At 35.9% G+C, this 23,733-nt stretch overlaps 1 protein-coding gene across 1 annotated transcript in view; it reads right to left on the reverse strand.

The window, feature by feature from the left end:
* Positions 1-23,733, reverse strand: part of VPS13B (vacuolar protein sorting 13 homolog B) — a 611,735-nt gene that overhangs the window by 262,845 nt on the left and 325,157 nt on the right. The window contains exon 20 of the mRNA XM_080801635.1: positions 22,806-22,953. Within this exon, the coding sequence (XP_080657761.1) occupies positions 22,806-22,953 (148 nt within the window). The remainder of the gene's footprint in view (positions 1-22,805; positions 22,954-23,733) is intronic.

Genomic DNA, 23,733 nt, shown 5'->3' on the forward strand with positions numbered 1-23,733 from the left:
GAAGCCTTTGAGATTTAAAGCAAGATACGAATGGCTCTAGAATCTGCCCATCAATTTACATACAGCTTGTCACCCTGATCCACCGGACTACTAACGTTCTTTCGCCCTGGCCTTAATTCTAAAATAAAACAAATTAATAACAAGAAGTTTGCACTTCCATGACTCATAGCATGCAGGCACCCAAAACACAGCCAACGCTATCACCACCAGAAGTATAAGCCCACAGCAGAAAATGAGCAAATGAAGCATTTGCAGTTAACATCATGAGATCTTAGAGGAGCATCAAGAATTTTTAAGTGAAAGAGGCACTCTCTTGCTTATAGCTACAATTTTTGACAAGGCTAGTATTGTTCTTCATGTATCTTACACTCAGAACTAAGTTTGGACAAAGATTAAATTATTCAAAGTGCAACCCTAAACTAACGAAGCTGGTTTCTGTCGTTCTGTAAACTGGTGTTTTACTTAGTGTTTGTCCATCATAAATACCTCACACTGCTTCTCCTTCTGAAGTGAAGTCTTAACCTGAACTTTGATCTTTACAGTTTTAAGAGCTCAGAGAGAAACTTAACATAAACTAACCAGGGGGTTATAGAAAAGTTAAGTGAGAAAACTTGGCTTAATCAGATCACTACTAGACCTTGAATGTTCACATTTATGTTTTGGAAAACAAAAGGAGCAAAGGGGAAAGAAAGGAGGGGAAGGAAGGCAGATAGGAATTTCACTCATCATAAACTCAAAAATTTTATTCAATGTCCATTTACTATATACCAGGATCCTGCAGTAACAGCTGCAAAATATGGCACAATCCCCATCCTCCAAGAGCTTACAATCTAGAGAGGAGATAGAAATCAAATTAAGTACAATGGTCAAAGAGCATGATGAATGCGATGCTATGAAATATTCCGCAAATTACAGAGACTGGCTAATTCAATCAAGCACTGGCAAAGTCTTCACAGGGGAGGTAACATAGATTTGGGTTCAGAAGGAATTCTCAAATTCAAGAAAGAAGGAGTTGTGGGCAGAGAGAATCATGAAGAGAGACGCAGAGGCACAGAGCAGACAGTGAGGAGGTCAGTGTGAAGCCCACTGCTGGGCAAATGAAACTGATATACTGGAGATCAGATTGGAAAGGTAAGGGTAAGGGTAAGGTCTAGTTGTGAAGGGCCTGAAACACCATGCTGAGAAACGTAATGTTTATCCTGAGGATACTAAGAAGATGGCGAAAATTTCTAAGCAAGGAAATGTAATAAAATTTGGGGTTTAAAAGTGCAAATTCTGGGGGCGCCTGGGTGGTACAGTCAGTTAAGCGTCTAACTTGGTTTCGGCTCAGGTCATTGTCTCAGGGTCCTGGAATTAAACCCCACATCAGGCTCCTCTGCTCATCAGGCAGCCTGCTTCCCCCTCTCTCTGTGCATGCCTCTCTGCCTACTTGTGATCTCAAATAAATAAATAAAATCTTAAAAAAAAAAAAAGAAAAAAGTGCAAATTCTGATATAAACACAGGACATATATCATAGTAGACTACATACATGTCATTGGGAGAGAGAATGAAAACAGAAGACCAATTAGGAGCTGTTTTGCTTACCCTCAATACTGCTGATATAGAAGTTATGAATTGATCTATTATCACCCCAGGACATTGTCTAGATATTAACTTAGATCAATTCACAAAATGTGTTTATTTGATCTTCAAATGATCCTTTTGCTTTTAAGTGGATAGGAGGAAAAATAAGTTCCAATTTCTAATTTGAGGGTCTTACACTCCAAAGGAAAATTCCAGGCCTACAAATTTCATTATTCTTTTGTCCACTGATTTAAACTGGCATATATAATTGCAATCATTTTAAGTATCCACTAAGTAGATAGTTATAAGTATTTGTTGCAAGTATCATTTAAGTTTCATTTCTTCAAACTTTGTTTTAAATATTCAAAGAGAAAAACAGAAAGAAAGGTTGATTAACTGAGGTTCGCACTTCTGAAGATCTCTCCAAGCATTCCACCTTCATTGCCTGAGAGAAAGGCTGATGCCACAGAGAACCCAGACGATGAGAGCCAAATTCTTTCCTCAGTATGATCCCCATAAAACTCTGACACAACTCTGGGTAACCCTGGATTGACTTTGGATTACTTACTTCTTTAGCCCAGTATATCTGAGGATCATGGGTAAGTTCTGTATCTCTGCTACAGAAAAGTAAAGTTGTACTTTGCACACTTGATTACAGAACAGAGAACTGTGCTTGATACACACACATGTATTACATAATTGGGATAACCAATAACCAGCCAACCTGAGTGATCCTGAAAAGACCACATCCCTCCACCCCTAAAACTTGCCAACTAACTCCGCCTTATAAACCCAAGATTAATTCTTTCATGCCCTTTATGTCCATTTACATCAGCCAACAGGAGAAGCCCAAAACTCTAAGAACATACCTTATGACCCAGACCCTCATGACCAAAGACCTCTGTGTAATCCCACCTGATGTTATCTCTCATTCTACCACACTAAAGTCTCTTGTGTTCTGCCCTCTAGAACTCATAATACATCATTAGCAAAATCTCCCAGATCTTCCTAAAACTTTCTCTGAACTTACTCTCCATCTTCTTTCCACACAAATCTGAGGACAATGCTTTCTGTGAAGTCCTCTTAACTAGCTGATACTTTCTCCACTATACCTTGCAGAGAACTGGGCCTGGGAGTGGGTTCAATGGCTTTCCCTGATCTTCACGGCCACTTCCAGTCTATTTCTGTACCTCCTCCAAAGCCTCGCTCTGGATTTCATGTCATCACTATACACCCATCACTCCTAACTGCAATAATCTATATGATCCTGAGGTCAGCACCCTCGTCCCTTTGTTCTTTGAAGATTTTAGCTCCAGATTCACTGACACTCCTTATGTCAGAGACAAGAATCCCCATTAAAAAGTCTACCTTTTCTCCTATATTATTAGTCTGCAGCTTGGCAAGCCAACGTGAATGATTCTGACCAATAATGTACGACCTAAAGTTAGGTGGTTCCTCTCTCTAAGCTTTACAGGCAATCAAGAGCAAGTGTACTTTTCTCACTTCTTTCTCTTACCTACTGGCTGAATGCAGAACATCAGAGGCTCAGCAGTGTGACTAAACGGAAGATGCTGGAGTCACTGCTTGGAAAAGAGCTAAGACACTGTGAACACCCCCAATGTACTTTCCTTGAACAAGAAATCAATTCTATTGTGTCAAGACACTGAGATTTCTGTGGTTCTTTTCTAGAGCCAGTGGAAAACACTGAGTAATAGATCCTATTAGAGGAAACTGAAACATCTGATCATTGCCACCTTCTGACACACTTTCGTAATTCCTTCTGGACACCACAGTCTCTATGTTCTCTTCCACCTCACCTTTCTTGGTTTTCTTGCTAGTTCTTCATTTTCCAGATCTCTAAATGTTGCATTGCCCAAACATTCAGCCTTTGGACCATCACCCTTCTCTACAAACACTCTCTTCTTAGATGATCTCACTCAATGTCTGGACTTTAAGTATCCTCTACATGGCGACAGTTTCCAGGAAACAGTCTTGATCTAGCCTCTAAACTCCAGACTATTCATCCAGTTGTCCACTCGACATCTCCATTCAGATATTTAATAGGAATTTCAAACTTAACATGGCCAAAGCAAAACTCTTGACTCTCCCTCTGTCCCCACATCATTTTCTTTTATATTCATTCCTTCGAGTCTCAGAAAACAGCAAATCCACCCTTCCATTTGCTCAGGGAAAATGACTGACCCCTCCGCCCCCTCACACACTATACCTCCACAGAGTTGGCATTTACTGACTCCATCACAAAATATGTCATGAATTTGACTTTACCTCCTCTAGTAATACTATCTTCACCCAAGTCACCATGATAACAGGCATTCACTATGGCAACAAGCCACAGGTCAACAGGTCTACTTGTTTCTGTACTTTCCACTCTATAGTTTACTCTCAACACAGTACCTGAAGTGATACCATTAAAATAGCAAAAAGAGTCATATCACTTCTCTAATCAAAACGCTCCTATAGCATCCTGTATTATTAGGCTTTTACTAGTCCAAATCCTTACAATGACTTGTAAGTTGCTACGGACTTTTCTTCCCCATTGTCTATTTAACTTCCTCTTCCATTCCTCTTCCCAGTGCTCTCTGCTCCAGCCTGGTTGTCCTCCTTGCTTTTCCTTGAATGTAAGAATACTGGCAAAAATACTGGGTTAAAGAACACAGTAGAAGAGGAACCCCACCACCTTTCTCTTAATCCCCCATTTCATCAAGTCTGTAGGAAATTTCAGAAGCATTTAGGGAACTTTAGAACAGCAAGAATAAAAGCAGACCGATACCAGTCTGTGAGTCTTATTACAGAGCTATTCCTCCATTCTGTTGGTGTGGCTTGGAAAACACTTGAAAATGAGATAAAGGAAAATACTGGCTTCTTCCAAAACTTATGAGCTATGGAAAAGGAAGAGTTTAATTCAGTAAGCACAACTGAGTGCCTTACCTGTACTAGGACTTAAGGGGAACAAAGATGTAGAAGACTGAAGTGGTGCTTTTGAAGAGCTTAACTTTGAAAAAGGGAAATGAATGGGTGACACCCTTACTAAATGGTTAAGTAGCATAAAGCTATTTTTAAGAAGAGTTTATTACCATGTAGGAAGTGCAATAATTGTAAAATCACTGTCTTATAATTAACTTTCACTCTGTTCTAAATTACATGTGTATAGCCATAGAAAAGAAGCTATTATACATTCATAATCCAAGTAATGATTTTGGTGTCATTTAGAAAGAAATAAAAATATATCTCTTACAAAAGAAAAAAAAAGATCAATTTTCAGGTTCATAAAGAACCGAAATCTTTTTTTTTTTTTTTTTTGCCATTTCCATGGCTACCAACCTGCTGGAAATCTTCATCTCTGTAAAGAAGGGTGCTTCACATTTCTAGAAAGGGTCTTCCTCCTTCCATTCCATCCTAGACTACTCTCAACCACAGGATACTATTCAAGAATAAATAGCATCTTATATGGAAAATCCAATTTCTGCATCTGGTTTTCAAAGCCCTATATAAGCTGGTCTTGCCTCTCTGAAGCTGTTCAACTTTAATTTCCACTACTTATGCTGAAGAATCTCTACTCCACTTGATGTCTTCCCCTTGTTCTTCCCATCCAAGTGAACTGTCCCTTCCTAATTATCACAAACCCTATCTATTTAAGACCTACCTCAAGTTGTACCTCTCTAATGAAAACTTTTCCAATTCCTAAAGTCTGTAATAATGGTTCCTTTCCCTAATTTTTCCTCAGTTTTGTAAAATCTACCATATTGCACATGACTTTTTTCTTTCCTGTTAGAACCTAAAGTTCATGAGAATAAGAGCCACGTCATCTACTACTTTCAATTTCCCAAAGTACTTAACACACAGTTAAGAACACTGTAGAAACTCAAAATTATATTTACCAATTACCTGACTCAAGATAAAATCTAACGTCAATATCCTGGGTTATACCTGCACTACTCCTGTCAGTATTTAACTTTTTTTTAAAAAAGTTTTTATTTATTTATTTGACAGAGAGAGAGAGATCACAAGTAGGCAGAAAGGCAGGCAGGGGGTGGGGGAAGCTGACTCCCCGCTGAGCAGAGAACCCAAAGAGGGGCTTGATCCCAGAACCCTGAGATCATGACCTGAGCTGAAGGAAGAGGCTTAACCCATTGAGTCACCCAGTTGTCCCAGTATTAACATTTTAAAACATATCCAAATTTGTGATACAGTGGAAATATTCTGAAAGATTATATGCACCAATTTAAAATGTACTACATGCTGCTATTTTTCCTAAGTAATTGATAAATATTCCTGGGAAATCTGGAGAGAGGCATGAAAAGTTACAGGACATTATTATAAATCAATTAAAGAACTGGGGGCAAAAAGTTTAAGGAATGTGATATTTAAGTCCCTTCAATGAACGTTGTTGGGAAAACTGGACAGCCATATGCAAAAGAATGGAACTGGACCCTGTCTTGCACCATACATAAAAACTAACTCAAATGGATTAAAGACTTAAAACTAAGACTTGAACCATAAAACATAGGCAGCAAGCTCTGGGACACTGATCTTGGCAATGATTTTTTTGAAGCTGACACCAAAAGCAAAGGAAAGAGAAGCAAAAATAAACTACTGGGACTACATCAAACTAAAATGCTTCTGCACAGCAAAGGAAACCAGCAATAAAATGAAAAGGCAAATTACTGAATATGAGAAAATATTTGCAAATCATGTATCTGATAAGGGGTTGATATCCAAAATATGTAAAAAACTCATAAAACTCAATACCAAAAACCAATCTGATTAAAAAATGGACAGAAGATCTAAATAAGACATTTTCCAAAGAAGACATACAGATGGCTCACAGGTACATGAAAGATGCTCAAAATCATTAATCATTAGGGAAATGCAAATCAAAACCAAAATAACATACAACCTTACACCTGTGAGGATGGCTGTTATCAAACAGACAAGAGATAATAACAAGTGCTGGTAAGGATGCAGAGAAAACGGAACCCCTATGTATCGCTGCTGGGAATGTAAACTGGTGTAGCCATTATGAAAAATAGTGTATAGATGTTCCATTAAAAATAAAAAATAGAACTACCATATGATCTATGAATTCCACTTTGAGGTGTTTATCTAAAGAAAATGAAAATACTAACTGGAAAATACATATGCACCTCTGTGTTCACTGCAGTACTATTAATACTAGCCAAGATATGCAAACAACCTATATGTCTGCTTTTGGATGAATGAAAAAAGAAATACACACACACACACACACACTGATATGTATGCATATGCAAGTGTGTATATATATGTATATGATCTATACACACATATATATGATATATGCATACATATAATGGAATATTATTCAGCCATAAAAAAGAAGAAAATCTTGCCATTTGTAATAACAGGGATGGATCTCGAGGGCAGTATGCTAAGTGAAATAAGTCAGACAGAAAGACAACTACCATATGATCTCACTTCTATATGGAATCTAAAAACTAAACCAAGCTCATAGATACATAGAACAGGCCAGTAGTTGCCAGAGAGAAGGGTTGGGTGAAACGGGTGAAGGGGATGAAAAGGTACAAACTTCCAGTATAAAAGAAGTAAGTCCTGGGGGTGTAATGCACAGCGTATTGTTATAGTTAACAATCTCGTGTTGCATATTTGATAGTCTCTCAGAAAGTAAATCAGCAAAGTTCTCATCACAAGAAAAAAGAGTTTTTGGTAACTATGTATAGCAATGGATATTAACAAGCCCAATTGTGATCATTCCCCAATGTACAGGTATATTGAATTATTATGCTGTATACCTTGAAATATACAGCATATATCAATTACACCTCAATTTTTAAAAAAAGTGAGCAAGTCAGCTATGGTCCTTGATATACATTCTAGACAATGAGAAAGAAAAAAAAAGAATGAAAACCTATAATGGGTGTTACAAGGTCAGAAAACAGGTGCTAAGGTAGGAAATCTTGGGGAGTGTCACAGACCTATTTGAGAAAGACTAAACAGGGAAGCTTTCTTTACTAAAAGGATAACATTTAACCTAAGACTTGGAGCATGAAAAGTACATAGCTATGAGAAGAGCAATAGCCTTTTGCCTCATTGCATCTAAGAGAGCAAGGTGGGAGGGTCTGCAGCAGCTCCACTGGGGCCATACGAAGAACTGTGGCCAGGGTTCTCATTCTTGCTGCGTCTGTTCAAATCGGCATGGTCTGATGTTGAAATACAGCTCCACACATGCTGCCAGTGTTTCCATCAGTTTGTGACTGATAGAGGCTTCATTAAGTTCGATTAAGTGAACTTCCTCAAATGGGTCATCCAAGAAACGGAGCTTAACTGCAGATATCCAAGATACTGACCTTAATGCTAATTCACTGTACATAAAATACATCAGTTATGAGTGTTTTAATGTGAAAAAATGGAAACAGTATATGCAAAAGATGTCAGGCAAGAAAAAGCATGGAGTGTCTGAAGAAATGAAAAAGGATCAATGTAAGGAAAAATGACAAACGATGAATGGAAGAACCCAGCAGAAGCTAACTCAGGTCAAACTTTGTAGGCCATGGGAACAAGTTTGGATTTTACCTTAAATGCAGTAAGAAATTACTGAAGCATTTAAAGCAGGGAATTCAATGATCCAATTTAGATTTTTAATGAGATGATTCTTGGCTGTCATCTGAACAATGGGCTAGAGTAACTGAGAAAAGATGATGAGATAATTTGGAAATGACATGAGTGGGACTATTTAGCAGATCTTTATTCTGTAGAAGAAATTATGTGGCTCTGATTGGGGATGCAGCATATAAACAGAATGGACAGGAAAAAAGCCACTATGAATCTAAGGTTTCATCCATGAGTAACATGGTCAATGGTGGTGGTGGGGGGGGGGGAAGGTACATAGTTGTTACAGATTTGATATTAGGCTTGAGTGGCCTTTAAGACACCTAAATTTATTTCTTTAAAGATTTATTTATTTATTTATTTATTTATTTGAGAAGGAGAGAGAGAAAGACAGAGAACAGGGGGAGGGGAGAGGGACAGGGAGAAAGAAAGAGAGAATTTCAAGCAGACTCCACGCTGAATGCAGAGCCCAACACAGGGCTCCATTCCAGGACCCTTAGATCATGACCTCAGTTGGAACCAAGAGTTGGACTGCTAACCAACTGAGCTACCCAGGTACCCCTTGAGTGGCCTATGAGATACTTAAATGGAGATATAGACAACTGGTTATGAGACATCTTAAAAGAGAGAGAGAGAGAGAGAGAGAGAGAGAGAGAGAGAGAGAGAAAGAAAGAAAGAAAGAAAGAAAGAAAGAAAGAGAAAGAAAGAAAGAAAGAAAGAAAGAAAGAAAGAAAGAAGGAAGGAGGGAGGGAGGGAGGGAGGGAGGGAGGAAGGAAGGAAGAAAACTGGTTTAACAAAGCAACTCATTTAAGACAAACGTAAAATAAATCATGAGTGTGAAGTAAGCATGAATGGAAATACTGCATTTTAAGGCAAATGTAAGATGATTAAAATCAAACACAGAAAAGAAAAACTAAAATCACACTGCAACATCAGCAGCTAATAGATAAAATAAGCTTCACCTTACTTAGAGCATATACCTTTCCTATTAAAATGCAAACATAAAGAATATGTTATTTACTTTCTTTTTTTTTTTTTTAAATATTTTTATTTATTTATTTGACACAGAGAGAGATCACAAGTAGGCAGAGAGAGAGGAAGGGAAGCAGGCTCCCCGCTGAGCAGAGAGCCTGATGCGGGGCTCGATCCCAGGACCCTGGGACCATGACCCGAGCCGAAGGCAGAGGCCTTAACCCACTGAGCCACCCAGGCGCCCCTGTTATTTACTTTCTATCTGAATGTGCTTTACCATTTTACAGAACTTTCACATATCTTACTCTAAGTCTTACAACAATACTTAAATCTTTGAGCTATTGTTGGTATACCTATTACCATACTATAAATGAAGAAAATGCAGGTGTATGAGGTTAGCTTGACATGGGAGCGGGGATAGGATCAAAAGCTAGATTTTTTGGTCCCTAGTCTACTGGTTTTTCCACTGTACCTTCCTAACTTACTGTGTATCTTACACTGATCATTATTTTTGGCAACTTAATTTGGCAACATAAATTTAAGTAACTTGAAGAAAAAGTGACTTTTGTATAGTAACACTATTTTTAAATTTCTAGAGTTTAGATAGTACATAAAGCTTTAAGCAACTTGCCATAGAAACTACAATAATGCCTGAGACTTTTCATCAAAATACAAACTACATTCGATACTATCACTCTTGAAAGCCCCTTGGGAAATAATGGCTTTTTGGATACTGCAAGTCAGCGTGACATGGCATGCAAAATTGCATCTCATGCTGAGCCAACCAGGAAAATATATGTCATCACTATGTGACATTCAGAATTTCATCTGGAAACTATAATCTTGTTCTGACTGCTAAAAAAGGGGGGAGGAAGACTGCATACAAAACAATTTGGTTGAATTTTTGCTGAATTCTTGCCAGTTCATGTAAAAACTAAAATAACTTACTTACTTCCAAAGAAGAACTCTATATTCAAAAACTTTTCAATGCTTTCTCAAAGAACTTTAAAATTAACTGAAATCTTGGAATTCATATTAATGAATCACTAGAAAAAATTCTTTATAATGAAACAAAGTTTCAAAATTAATAAACTGTGCAAAGCAGAACGATGAAAACACTTCCTAATTCCTTTCTCCCAAATGAATAAGCTCTAGATTAAGAAACACACAAAAACCCACTATAGGCCACAATCTGTTTTATGCATCCCATATCTTTCTAGTCTAGATTCTTTTCCTCCTGGGCTCCTAATTCTTGTGTGTGCAATACATTCATAAAACATCTACCTTATTTCCTATTAAGACAGAAACCTGTGAATGTGATTTAGTGTTATATAATCAACATTTTGTGTTTCAAATCTGTTGTGACTAATTGTAAAGTGAAAAATTAGTAGACATAAACTGGAATGGCTGACTCACAAATTATTCCCAGGAGCCATGTTTCTGCTAGCCCTCTATTTTCTGGTGTCACATCTCATGCCCCTAACCTCAAAAAGGGCTGCCACTGGGCCATCACAGTACCCAACCACGCTGGTCACAGTGATTGTCTAAGATGTATGCACATGACCTAAGGGAGGCCAAACAAAATCCTTCTTAGGTATGTTTTCAACAGATACTAGAACAGATCTTTCTCTTTGATCACAGAGAATTAAGTATGTGAGTCCAGAGAAATCACAGCTGTGTACACTGCTAAGTCAAGAAACCTATTTCAATAAAATTAAGTTAAGCCAACAGGAAAAGAAAAATAGTCCTAATGGTATGGAGTCTCTGTTTGTATATCATTCCAAGGAAAAGATCTATCTTTGCTTTTCTCACCATTTTGGTTATGCAAATCAGGAAACTATCCCTGTCTTTTCAAATTTAAGATAATTTTAAAAGTGTTTGTCTTTTACAATGAGAGTCCTCTGTAATTTAAAAATGTGTCAAAAAATAATTTAGAAATGTGTCTTCCCCAGTAAAGGAGTCATTTATCAACTAGAAGGAAAACAGCAATTTAAAAAAAAATATTTTTTACTTAAATTCAATTTAGTTAATATACAGTGTATTATGAGTTTCAGGGGTAGAGTTCAGTGATTTATCAGTTGCATAAAACACCCAGTGCTCATTACATCAAGTGCCTCTTTAATGCCCATCATCCAATTACCCCTTCCAGCAACCCTCAGTTTGTTCCTTAGAGTTAAAAGAATCTCTTATGGTTTGCCTCCCTCTTTGTTTTTATTTTATTTTTCCTTCCCTTCCCCATAGGTGTACCTGCCCAGCCCTTGCAATATCATAACACAGCCTGCATAAACTCCAAAATGCCCAAGCACATCATGGGGTTTACTTCCCCATTTCCCAGGCTTACTTCCTCAAGAACTATTCAAACTCTGCCTCCCTTGGCTCTCAGTCCTTCCATTATCATATTCACTGGCCATTGTACTTAAGACACTCTGCCTGAACTTATGTATTTAGAGATGCTATTTTTACTCCTCTAATCTTTTCTCCACCTCCAAAAGATTTCTTTAACTACATTAGCCAATACTTTTCTCAGTTTAACCCTTGGCACTCTCCCATCTATGCTTTATAAAAGGGACTTCCTACAGACAACCCTAAATTTCCATATAGTAACAACCTAAGACAGCAGTGAACTCCAATAATGGAGGGTACAAAACTATAAGATCATCCATTGAGCTTCTGGGGACAAATATGAGAACATCTATTCATACTTACTTTTTTTAATATATATTTTATTTATTTGACAGAGAGGAATCACAACTAGGCAGAGAGGCAGGCAGAGAGAGAGGAAGAAGCAGGCTCCCTGCGGAGCGGAGAGCCTGATGCGGGGCTCGATCCCTGTACCCTGAGATCATGACCCGAGCTGAAGGCAGAGGCTTTAACCCATTGAGCCATCCAGGCACCCCTATTCATATTTACTTTTATCTAAAAATGAGAAAGACACAGTTTGTTAATATTTAGTAAAGTAGAATCACATTGAGGTCCTTCTCCATGTCATAAGGCTACAGAAAACACAATGCTAAGTATACTGAAGGAAGAGTAGACATTTAATAACAAGAACAAAATGGCAGGGTTTCACTCTTTCATTTGTTTTCAATTAATTGTGGCATATTATAATTTATATGCACATAGTTAACTAGATTTACAAATTTTATTCTCTACCTTTAACTAAATTAATCCTCATAATTTGGATATACATTTTTTAAAGATTCCATATAAAACACATGTATCCAAACATATGGAATAAAGATATCACTAATTTATTTAAAAGGAAAAGGCAACACCTTTCCATTAATTTAGAAGAATATATTATTGATATAAGGAAGATGGAAACTTACTAGCCTGATGTCAACAAAGACCCTGATAAAATGAATAGGACTGAAAAACAAGTGTCTTCAGTGCATCAATGATGCCCATTTCCCTCTTAGATAAAATGTATCTTAGTGAGGTGACTTTCCAATGTCAGCTACTAAAATCAACTTTTAAAATAAAGTGAATTAGAATTTAAAAAATAAAATAAAATAAAGTGAATTAAGAACTAAACCTTGGGGTGCGTGGGTGGCTCATTCAGTTAAGTGTCTGCCTTGGGCTCAGGTCATGATCTCAGGTTCCTGCTTAGCAGGGAGCCTATTTCTCCCTTTTCCTCTGCAGCTCCCCCTGCTGGTGCTCTCTCTCTCATGTTCTCCCTCTCTCCAATAAACAAATAAAATCTTTAAAAATAAAAAAAATTTTAAAAACACGTAAAAAAGAAACCAAACCTTTATATTGTGTTATACTGTGTTAACTATATTGTGTTATACTGTGTTTATAACTGTGTTATACTGTGTTTATACTTTATATTGTGTTATACTGTGTTAACTATAACACAGTATTATAAATTTTTTAAATGAAGCATATTAGTCTCACTTAAATATGATTGCTATATTAAAACTCTATCAGAATAAAAACATTTAAACGTTAATAAAAGTAAAATTATCTTGCATGCTTTATAGTATATTACTATAGTGATACAGACAATGCATAAATCAATAAACGGTGTACTACAGATGCTTGCTCAAGGATTTTTACTGATAGGAATACACTAAGAAAAAAGGTAGAAGGCTACAAAAGACTAACTATTTTTAAATAGTTTGTGTTCTCTGTACTTGTTTTAATTCTTCCCTTACTATTTAGTAATGCCTTTAACAAAATATGAGCCTACCTCAGATGTGTTCAAGGAATCCAAAAACAGTGGTTTTGTGGGGGTTTTTTCCCCTTTGTTTTGATCTAGGCTTGGATTAGGACATTTAAAAGAGGAAGGAGTGAGGTAGTAGGGACAGTTGTCAAAAGAAAAATAATCCCAACAGAATGTAGAATTTAAAACTAACTTCTCAGCATTAAATTTTTACCTTCTAAAGTCATCTCCACTGAACAAATTCATAGAGTCTATAGTCTACTTTCAAAGTAAAAACCAGAGTAAAACTTGAACATATTAAAAGAAACCATACCTAAATAAATCTTCTGCTTTACAGTCCTAGAGAAATAACAAATGAGCCAAGGAAATAGGAGAACAAAAATCTTTTCCACTTAAATATGAAATAATTACTAGTCTAATTTTCAAGAATCAAAGTTCCAAGAGGAAAAGACAGTATGTGCATGCTATGCAAATTATAGTATATTTAAAAATAAAAATCAATAAGCCTAGTTTGCTTAACAAACTCTACACGAATTAAAAGACATTCTGCCAGACACAATAGGAGACACACTAAAGAAGCATAAATTACATTCTTTATAAACTGATCAATTACTTGAGGAGTCCTCATATGAAAAGTAGCAATGCAAGAAATCCAGGTATGTAGTAGTGCCAAGTGAGTAGTGTAATTACCAGGTCTGTCTATAAAAGAATATCATCAAATGATTAATGGATAGTTTATGAAACATTAAAAAATCAAAATGTTAAAAATACTCTACAGCTACAACCATCTAGACTACTATGGCTGATGCTATAAATCATCATAGGGCACCTGTTGAAAGTCTTAGAAAGATAAGCTTAGAAATTAACTTAGACATAATTTGAATTATAAAGATTATGTTAAGTTCTGCAGGCTGTTAATATTTTTCCTCATAAATTCTACATTTAGAAATAAAAATAATTGTTCTTACAAAGTACTAATGGAAGAAGCAATTTAGTAACTGTATATTTTCCTTTAAGTTCTCTGATTACTTTCTGGATGGTATTTCCAAGTTTCTTTAATTTTTCATGTACTTCATTAGATATACCTCATTTTACTTTAAACCTTTTTCTATTCCAAAAAGGGAAAATATACTTTAAACCACATTTTATCCCTCAGAGAATAAAATCAATTGCATATTATGCAGTATTTTCCAATGCTTTAACATTTGCCAAAGAAATTGGATATCTAATTAATCACAAAGGAATGAAATTTTATGCTAAACTACATGATTAAAGTAAGCAACTTCTAATATACATAAGTCCAAAAAATATTTACTTCTTGTACATTAATACTAATTCCACCTTATAACTAGGAACATACCCACTCAACATTCTAGTTTAACCAAATTAAGGATGATTTAAACATTTTTAGATGAATAACTACATTGGTGTGAACCATTTTACTCATAAGGCACAATTCTTAAAACTACTCCAAAATACATCAGTGCCTTCAGAAGCAACTACTACCAGCAATAATTGGAAATCTTGCAATGTCAAACCATCCTACAAGTTATACTGCTGTGGATAAAATGATTTTTTTTAAAGCCTTGACAGAATGTCAAACTTGGAGTACCATAGTAAATGGATACAAAACAAAACAAAACAAAACAAAAAAAGAAGGTAAAAAGTGTAGGGTCTTGTTTTCTTAGAAGGAACACATTCCTTGTATATGCAAAACAGGGTCTTACACTGAAAACTTACACATTTCTTCATTTCTTACATTCTCAAACAGGGCAAAGAAAATAATACTTAACCTACATAACTCTTGTAGGAAAGAAAATTAACTAATTGACATATAGTCTTCTTACCTCTGTCTCAAAGGAAGAGGCAATTCTCCTATTAAGTCCTACATCTATTAATAAGATCTTATATTTTGCTTCATTTGTGATCTCACTGTATCAATTATACCCAACGTTCCTGTATCTCCAATTCTTCCTTCTCTCTTTACCTCTCTATAGACATACCCAAGTGTCTGTACAGTGAAATTTCTGAAAGGAGTGGTGTACATAGTGGCTGTTTGAATTACCATTCATTTCCTAACAACTAAAGCTTCTCTGGCCAATTTCTGCCTCATTGCTCTGAATGAATCTACAGCATCCTAGGCAGTTACCCATCCTCATCTTGAAGTGCTTTTCAATTATGCCATATATATACATGGCATAATGTGTGTGTGTGTGTGTATAAAATAATATACACATGTATATATTCATATGTATACACTTATATTGCCTAATTCTCAGAAGGATGCTTCTCAATCTTTTCATTGGTTCATTCTCTTTACTCTTTAAAGAATTTAATTTTGGGGGCGCCTGGGTGGCTTAGTGGGTTAAGCCTCTGCCTTTGGCTCAGGTCATGATCTCAGGGTCCTGGGATTGAGCCCCGTGTTGGACTCTTTGCTCAGCGGGGAGCCTGCTTTCCCCTCCCTCTCTGCCTGCCTCTCTGCCTACTTGTGATCTCTCTCTGTCAAATAAATAAATTAAATCTTAAAAAAAAAAATTTAATTTTGGGCTTTCTTCTCATTTTGCTTCTCATATGGTTTCTCTGGGAGATCACACACTTTGTGGCTTTGACTGTGTAAGATCCCAAAGGCAATGGATCCTAAGCCTCTAGCACTCATTGTGAAAAACCTAAGCGACATCTCAGAGATGACAACACTTTTACCAGCTTTGTCTTCTGATATTCTCACTTAAAGCACAATATTTTCTACTTTTCTCACCAAACTTCAGCTTACGACATTCCATTTTAAGTTACTATGGCAGAGTAAATAACCTGTACTAAGTAACCTGTAATGAGCTAAATTAACCTGTACTATCTACTCTCCTCTTTTTTTTAGTTAGAACCCAAACCTTTTGGTCACACATACCCAGGCCTTAAAAAATACAGACTACATTCCTGAGATCCTATACAGCTCTGGATATGATCACATATGATCAAATAAATATGACTAGTTTTTCCAGTCAAGAGTATATAAGCAGAAGTGAACAGTACAACTTCTGTATAGTTTTCAAAGAGATAAGGTGTTCTCTTCTTCTTCTTCCTGTTTGTTGTTGTTGTTGTTGTTGTTGTTGTTACTGATTTTTGCTCACTGAAATGCAGACATGATAAGCAGTTGAAGCATCCATTGTGGACCATTCATCAAGCCTGGAACAGGAGCCACTCATAGTGGAATAAGAAAGTACCTGACCTTGGAGAGTCATATACCTTGGGGAGCCATATGACCTTGGGGTATATACCCTTAAGCTTTCACATGAGAGACAAAACTCAATCTTACTTAAACCATTGCTATTGAGAGATTTCTGGTATTTTCAGCCAGAATTAACTCAATCATTACAACTACATTACTGAACTACTGTTTAATTTAAAAATACTATATTTTGAAATGAGATCAGAAAAAAATGCAATTAGATATTTTATCTAATAACCAAAGTTCATTGTCAAAAAAAAAATTCTTCAAAAAATATCTGAAACCTTTATCGGTAATATAAACAATGTGATTTTAAAATTTCATGATTTTCCATATTTAATTTTCTTTGAGAAAATAAGATAGAATTTCCATATGTCTGATAAGAAATGTAAGCACTTGAAACATAATTTTTTTTATTTCTTAAACTATATCGCTGATTCTGGGATATATATAAACATACATATTAGGGAAGAAAAAAATATGTCAGCAGTAGTGTTTCATTTCTTAGTGTCATCCAGCAACTTCACTGCAACACTGAAGTGACACCAATTAAAGAGGAGAAGAGAGTGGAGGGAAATTGGAAGGGGAGGTGAACCATGAGAGACTATGGACTCTGAAAAACAACCTGAGGGCTTTGAAGGGGCGGGGGGTGGGAGGGTGGGGGAACCAGGTGGTGGGTATTGGGGAGGGCACAGATTGCATGGAGCACTGGGTATGGTGAAAAAACAATGAATACTGTTACGCTGAAAATAAATAAAAAATTTAATTAACAAAAAAAAAGAGTGGCAGACCCTTCCATGCTAATCACAGAAGTTTAGGTGTTTCCCACTATACCCTTATTGGAAGCTCTGATGTAAAATTCTTCACTATTTCAGTCCCATGGGACTGGACTGAAAAATTAGAACCAACCCTTGACAAAAAAGAATGCTCTGAAGTTGGATGGTTATATATTTGGTATTAGAGGGAAAATAGTAGATGACTAGATTTGCACAGATCTGACTCCTATGGCTGGTTATGCTGTTAAGAAAAGAAGGAAGGCAACTAATAATCACAGAATGACTGTCATAATCTGGAACTTTATTTGTGTGTCTGTGAGTCTGCTACAGGTGCATTAACACATTGAGAAAATATGTTAACTAACGTAACTAGGATGCTATCTACTTTTCAAATGTTATTCTCTGTAATTTGCTAAATAGCAAAGCACCTCATATAGCACCAGAAAACACTCTGCCAAGTGGAATCTGAAGAACAGAGTTAAACAATAATCAAATTGAGAAAGATTTTTTTGTAAGGATGAAATCAAGGAGCAATATAAATATTCATATCAAGAGATTTATTTTTTTAAGTTTTTATTTATAGTGGTTCAACACTTCCATACACCTAGTGCTGATCACAAGTGCCCTCCTTAATCCCCATTACCTATCCCATTGACTAATGAAGAGGATGATACACACACACACACACACACACACACACACACACACACACAGGAATATTACTCAGTCATAAAAAAGAATGAAATTTGCCATTTGCAACAACATGGATGGAGGCAAAGAGTATTATGCTAAACAAAATACGTCAGTTAGAGAGAGATAAAGGCCATATGATTTCACTCATATGTGAAATTTAAGAAACAAAGCAAATAAGCAAAAAACAAAACAAAACAAACAACAACAACAAAACCCAACAAACTCTTTACTATAGAGTACAAACTGATGGTTACCAGAGGGGAAGTAGGTGGTGGGATGGGTGAAATACACCATCTGGAACTAAATATTTTTTTCACTAAATATTTTTAACCTTCGATTCATAAAGAGGTCAAGCAACTTATCCATCTCCATAGTTATAAAGTGAAGGGGTTAGACGGGTAATTTATTCCAAGATACGTAAAATACCGTATGATTTCTCCAAAGTTATTTGCAAGGCTCCCTCCTTTACTGGCTTCATATCAGTTCAAACTTTCAATGAGACCTACTCTGACTACTCAAATTAATTATCATCCTACAGTCTACTAAAATTTGATACACTTTTTCCCCCATTTATTCTCTTTGTGCTTCATTTTGGCAAGTTTCTATTACTAGGTCTTCAAGGTTGATTTCTTCTTCTGCAATGCCTACTAGAGTGCTAATTCTACCCAGTCAGTTTCTCCCTTCCCATATATTTTTCAACTCTAGAGTTGGGCTTGGTTCTTAATTATATCTTCCATTTCCCTCTAAAACGTACTCATCTTTCCTTAAATACCTGAATACAGTTATAATACCTGTTTGAATGCACAAGTATTTAATACACCTGCTAATTCTAACATCTATGCCATTTCTTAGTTTATTTCTATTGGCTTATTTTTCTCCTGGTCATAGATTCCTACTTCTTTGCATCTCTATGCTTCTCTATGCATCTGAATGCTTGACATTGTGATTTTAAGTTGTTACATGTCTGGATATTCTTACATTTCTCTTAATAGTGTTGGGCTTCATTGCCAGCACTTAAAACTACTGTTTTTGTTGCTTCAGAGGCTTTTTAAAACTTGCTTAAGGTGAATCTAAGGTAGCCTTTACATTTTCGATAGTTTAGCTCCACCACAGGGGGTATGGCTTTCCTGAGGTCTCTACTGAATATCCTGAATAATTGACAGGATTGTAGACTATGACAATAGGAACCTGAATGCCTTCCAGCCCTGTATGAGCTCTGGCAATCATTCAGATTATGGTTCCTAGGTCATCCTTTGCCCAACCATGCAGAGTTTCATCCTATGCAGGCATGTCTTACGATTTAGCAAATACTCAATGAGAACACTATTCCTGATTTCTGGAATTCTTTTGCTACACAACTTTCTCTCTCTACAATTTTATCCCATGATTTGCCATCATCTCCATCTCCTACTACTTCAGTCACTCTACCTCCCTAAACTTCAATTCAGCAAGACAGCTGAGCTCAGCTTAATACGTCGCACCCTGTTCTTTGGTCTGGAATGTGCCTTTAGCCAGAAAGCCAAGGCAATCCTAGGGCTAAACTGCTTTGTTTTCTTTCTGTGATAAATCACAGTCCTGTACAGCCTACTGTCCAATGTCTAGAAGCTTTTTTTCTCCCATATATTTGGACAAGTTTCTTATTTATTTATAGCAGGAATATAAATCTAGTCCCTACTATACCACCATGGTCAGAAGACAAATTTCCGTACTCTGAAACTGTAGCATTATCTACTAAAATTTACATAATTATCACATCTTAATTTATCATTATTTTTGTAGTACTTGAGAAGTCAAATTAAAAGGCCTTCTATTATTTTAACCATATACTTATAATGCTTTGGACTTGAGAACTAATATCTAAACATGCAAGAGAACAATAGCTAATATTTTTTAAAGAGCTATCATTTATAGAGCATTCTGCTTTTTAAAGTTTTCATATCCATTAGATTTTTATCAAGAGTTCCAAATTAATTTTCATAATATTTCCAAAACATAGGGTAAACAGATGTTATAGTTTTTAGGGGTTTCCCTGTTTTCAAAAATAGATTCTCTAGAAGATTACTTAGAATTCTGTGATAATATATTATCTTCATGTGAGACATGCTTTTATTCTGGGTTGGCCTGCCCTATGTGCCTATATCACTGAAACAGTGTTGTTCTGCTGTCAACACATTTCCAACAATCAAACATATGTTTTCCCTGCAGCCAGCTATTTAACATTGGTTAATTGTGATTGGAAGAGGAAGATGTCTGCTTTTGTTGAATAATCACCAAGCAAAAATCAAGGCCAGTGCAGTATCACCAAGCTTTGGCCTTCATGTGCCAAAAACACTACATAATTGTTGGGAATGAACTTAAGACCAAGACTAGATGTTAGGTTGAAAATATAAAAACTCATTTTAGTAAGAATTCAGGCATAAATTAACACTGACAGTTCTCCACTATACAATTCAGTTAAAAATTTAAATGTACATTTCATAATAATATGAATATATTTAACACTAACTGAACTATACAATTTAAAGGTTAAGATGATAATAGTAAAAAAAACAAACAAGATATGTAAAAGGCTATGAATGCATTACCAAATTCATTTCAATTTACAATGCAATGTAAATAATGAGTACAACAGTGATAATTTCACTTAGAAATAGATACAAAGGACTCATAAAACATTTTTTAAATTAAAACTGAAGGAGGAACAGCAATATAATTAAAAATACAACTGAAATTTTTGAAATTTAATCCTAAGTAAAGAAATTAGTTAGCATAGAGCATTCTCAAGAGAGCACTACCACAAACCAAGGTTTCCAGAGAAGTAAAAATAGTGAGCCTTCAAGTAGGAAGATACACTAATCATAAAGAATAAATACCTATGATCATAATTTCTATGCCTCTATCATGTAATTTCATTGAGATCTTAAGCATTTTCCCTGTTAAGGATATTCATCCTTAACAATTACTTTAAATCAATTATCAACTGTGATTTAAAGAACACGACTAAATAGTAAGCAAGAGGTCAGAATATGTGGTTAATATGCATACAAGATTAAATTTACTTTTATCAAATGATTCTTTAGTAGACATTTTATTTGTTTTATCAAGAGGTGATGGGTGCCCGGGTGGCTCAGTTGGTTGAGGGACTGCCTTCAGCTCGGGTCATGATCCCATGACCTGGGATCAAGTCCCACATCTGGCTCCCCCCCTGCTCTGTGGGGAGCCTGCTTCTCCCTTTTCCTTTGCCTGCCACTCTCCATGCTTGTGCTCTGTCAAATTAGTAAATAAAATCTTTTTTTTAAAAGAGGTAATAATTATATGGGGTGCCTGGATGGCTCAGTACATATTATGTGTCTGACTCTTAATTTCAGCTCAGGTCATGATCTCAGGGTCGTAAGAACTAGCCCTGCATCAAGGCTCCTCTGTGCTGGGCATAGACCTGCTTAAGACTGTCACTTTCCCTCTCCCTCTGCCCTCCACACCCACAAAAAAAAAAAAGGTGATATTTATAAATCTTTATCTAAAGTATAAAACTTAGCACAGTATCTAAAGAAATAATACCTAATTCTGTATTAAAAATTCAATACTTAAGTTACAGATCAGCTTCCTATGTTCCAAAAACTAAGCACAGACATTTTTGGCATTTGATAAAGAAAATCTTAACAAAGTAAAAGGTTTGTGGATGCTAACAGGTGGAAGTTGAATAATTTCACAAAATAAACATAACAACAATACTTTAAGAAAAGTAAAATAACAAGTGTAAAACTCCAGAAAAATGCATGTTACCATTTTATTGTTGTTAAATACGGTCAGAAAATAGTACTTTTCCTCTAAACTAGAAATGTTAGTTTGATATATATGTTAAGTTCCTTAAGGGTGAGGATCATGTCTAATTAATGTATCTACGCTCCATATCACAACAGAGTTTTGCCCAGTACAGACATTCAATAAGTGGTTTTTAATTTACTGAAAATATGAAACTTTTCCCAATATGCTTCAGAATACAGAAGTCATATGAAATAAAGCTTAGCATCTAAGGAAAAAATCCTGAAGATGTGACCGATCATCACAAACATTACAAGTTAACCAAGAATATACCACTTAAATGCAATTATAAAATGCTTTTCTTTTCAATTACACAAATGGGGATTTAAAAATTGTCTTATGGAAGAATATTTATGTTCTTTATTTGCAGAGATGATCTAGCTGAGAGAGTGAGAGAAGGGAGAGGAAGAAAATTGAGATATATTTTGCAAGAATTCACTTCAAGAAAGAACATACTTGGTTCTTTACGGGTCTCCAGTGTTTTTGCAAGTCTTAAAAGTAAAGCAGTGAGTGCCTTTGTGCCCAGTTTTCAAGGGTATTTGTACAGCATACAGACTCAAAAGACAGAGATACAGTCCTCCTTTTGAGCAAAGGCTTAGGCTTACAAGTTACAAATATTGCCTCCCTCCAAAGAAAATGGCAGGCATGTTTTCTACCGATTATAGCAAGTTCAGGTTCCCTGATTGAGGGTTCCTCTCCTCTAACATAATCCACTGTGTATAGGTGGCATCTGACCTCCCTGGTGCCACCCTGTGGGAATGAGGCTTAGGACAGGGACACAAGAAAATGCTAATAACCTAGGTTACTGCTAATGCTGCAAGATAATAAAATCCTTTGTCTCCATTCCAAGAGTCTCATGTCTTTGGCTGGCATTCATGAAACTGTAGCCTGGATAAGTTGATAACTTACTTGAGCTTAGAGTTAGGGTAAAATCACAGACCCTTCAGAATTCTTGATACATACCTGTTACTGTTTTTGTTTTTATAGGGCTGCTGGCATATTCAGAGGCCTGATATGACTGCTGCTTTGCCAGGGGTGCACTTCCAACAGACACCTCATCGTCTTTCCTTCTGCTAATTGGCATAACAAGAGGAACAGCTACAACAGGCTGCTGGAGAGAGGCAAATGAAACACTGAATTATAAGCAGTGAAGGTTAAACATGGTGACATCGAGGAAAAGCCTTCATAAGTGGTGAAGTTTATTACTTGAAATCAATCAGTCAATCTGTACCTTTCACAGTTTTTCCCTCTCTCTTTACCTGTCTCTCTTATGCACACAGATTCACACAGGGACACTTACTAGTTTCAGCATGAAATTACAATTCTGTGTGAAACTAAGACAGCTTGAAAATAAATGAAATTTAAAATAAATCTCAGTAAGAAGCATAAAGATAATACAGTAAGGGCAAATCAAAACTAAAATCAGCTTTGAAAATTGTGATTATTAGAAAATAAAAAGTTATCCTTATAAAATGATACTTTAGAGACGTACTTGTATAAAGTAATTACATTTTACAGTTCAACTTAATAAAGAATTGCTGAAAATCTCTACATTTTGTCTGACAAAGTGATATACGTAGCATATTTAAAAAGCACAGAAAAGTATCCACAGTTAGAGAAAGCTGGAAAACATTATGATCCTATATTGAATGCATGAGTGCTGAATTGGACAATAAGGCAGCTGTTTCATCTTTATTCACTGAAATAAAGTCTGATGTTACTGCTGATGACGCCCAATACAATCTTGTCAGATTTTTGGCAAAAAGGAAAAAAAAAAGGTATTTTTAAAGTTTGCTGCAGGATCAAAGATCAGTGTTGAACTGGGTGGAAAACAATCATGAAATGTTGGGTTTTAGCCACAAATTGAGAAGGCAATTGCAGCGTGGGCAAC

This window comes from Martes martes, assembly GCF_963455335.1.
Source record: "Martes martes genome assembly, chromosome: 4".
Classification (NCBI taxonomy): domain Eukaryota; kingdom Metazoa; phylum Chordata; class Mammalia; order Carnivora; family Mustelidae; genus Martes; species Martes martes.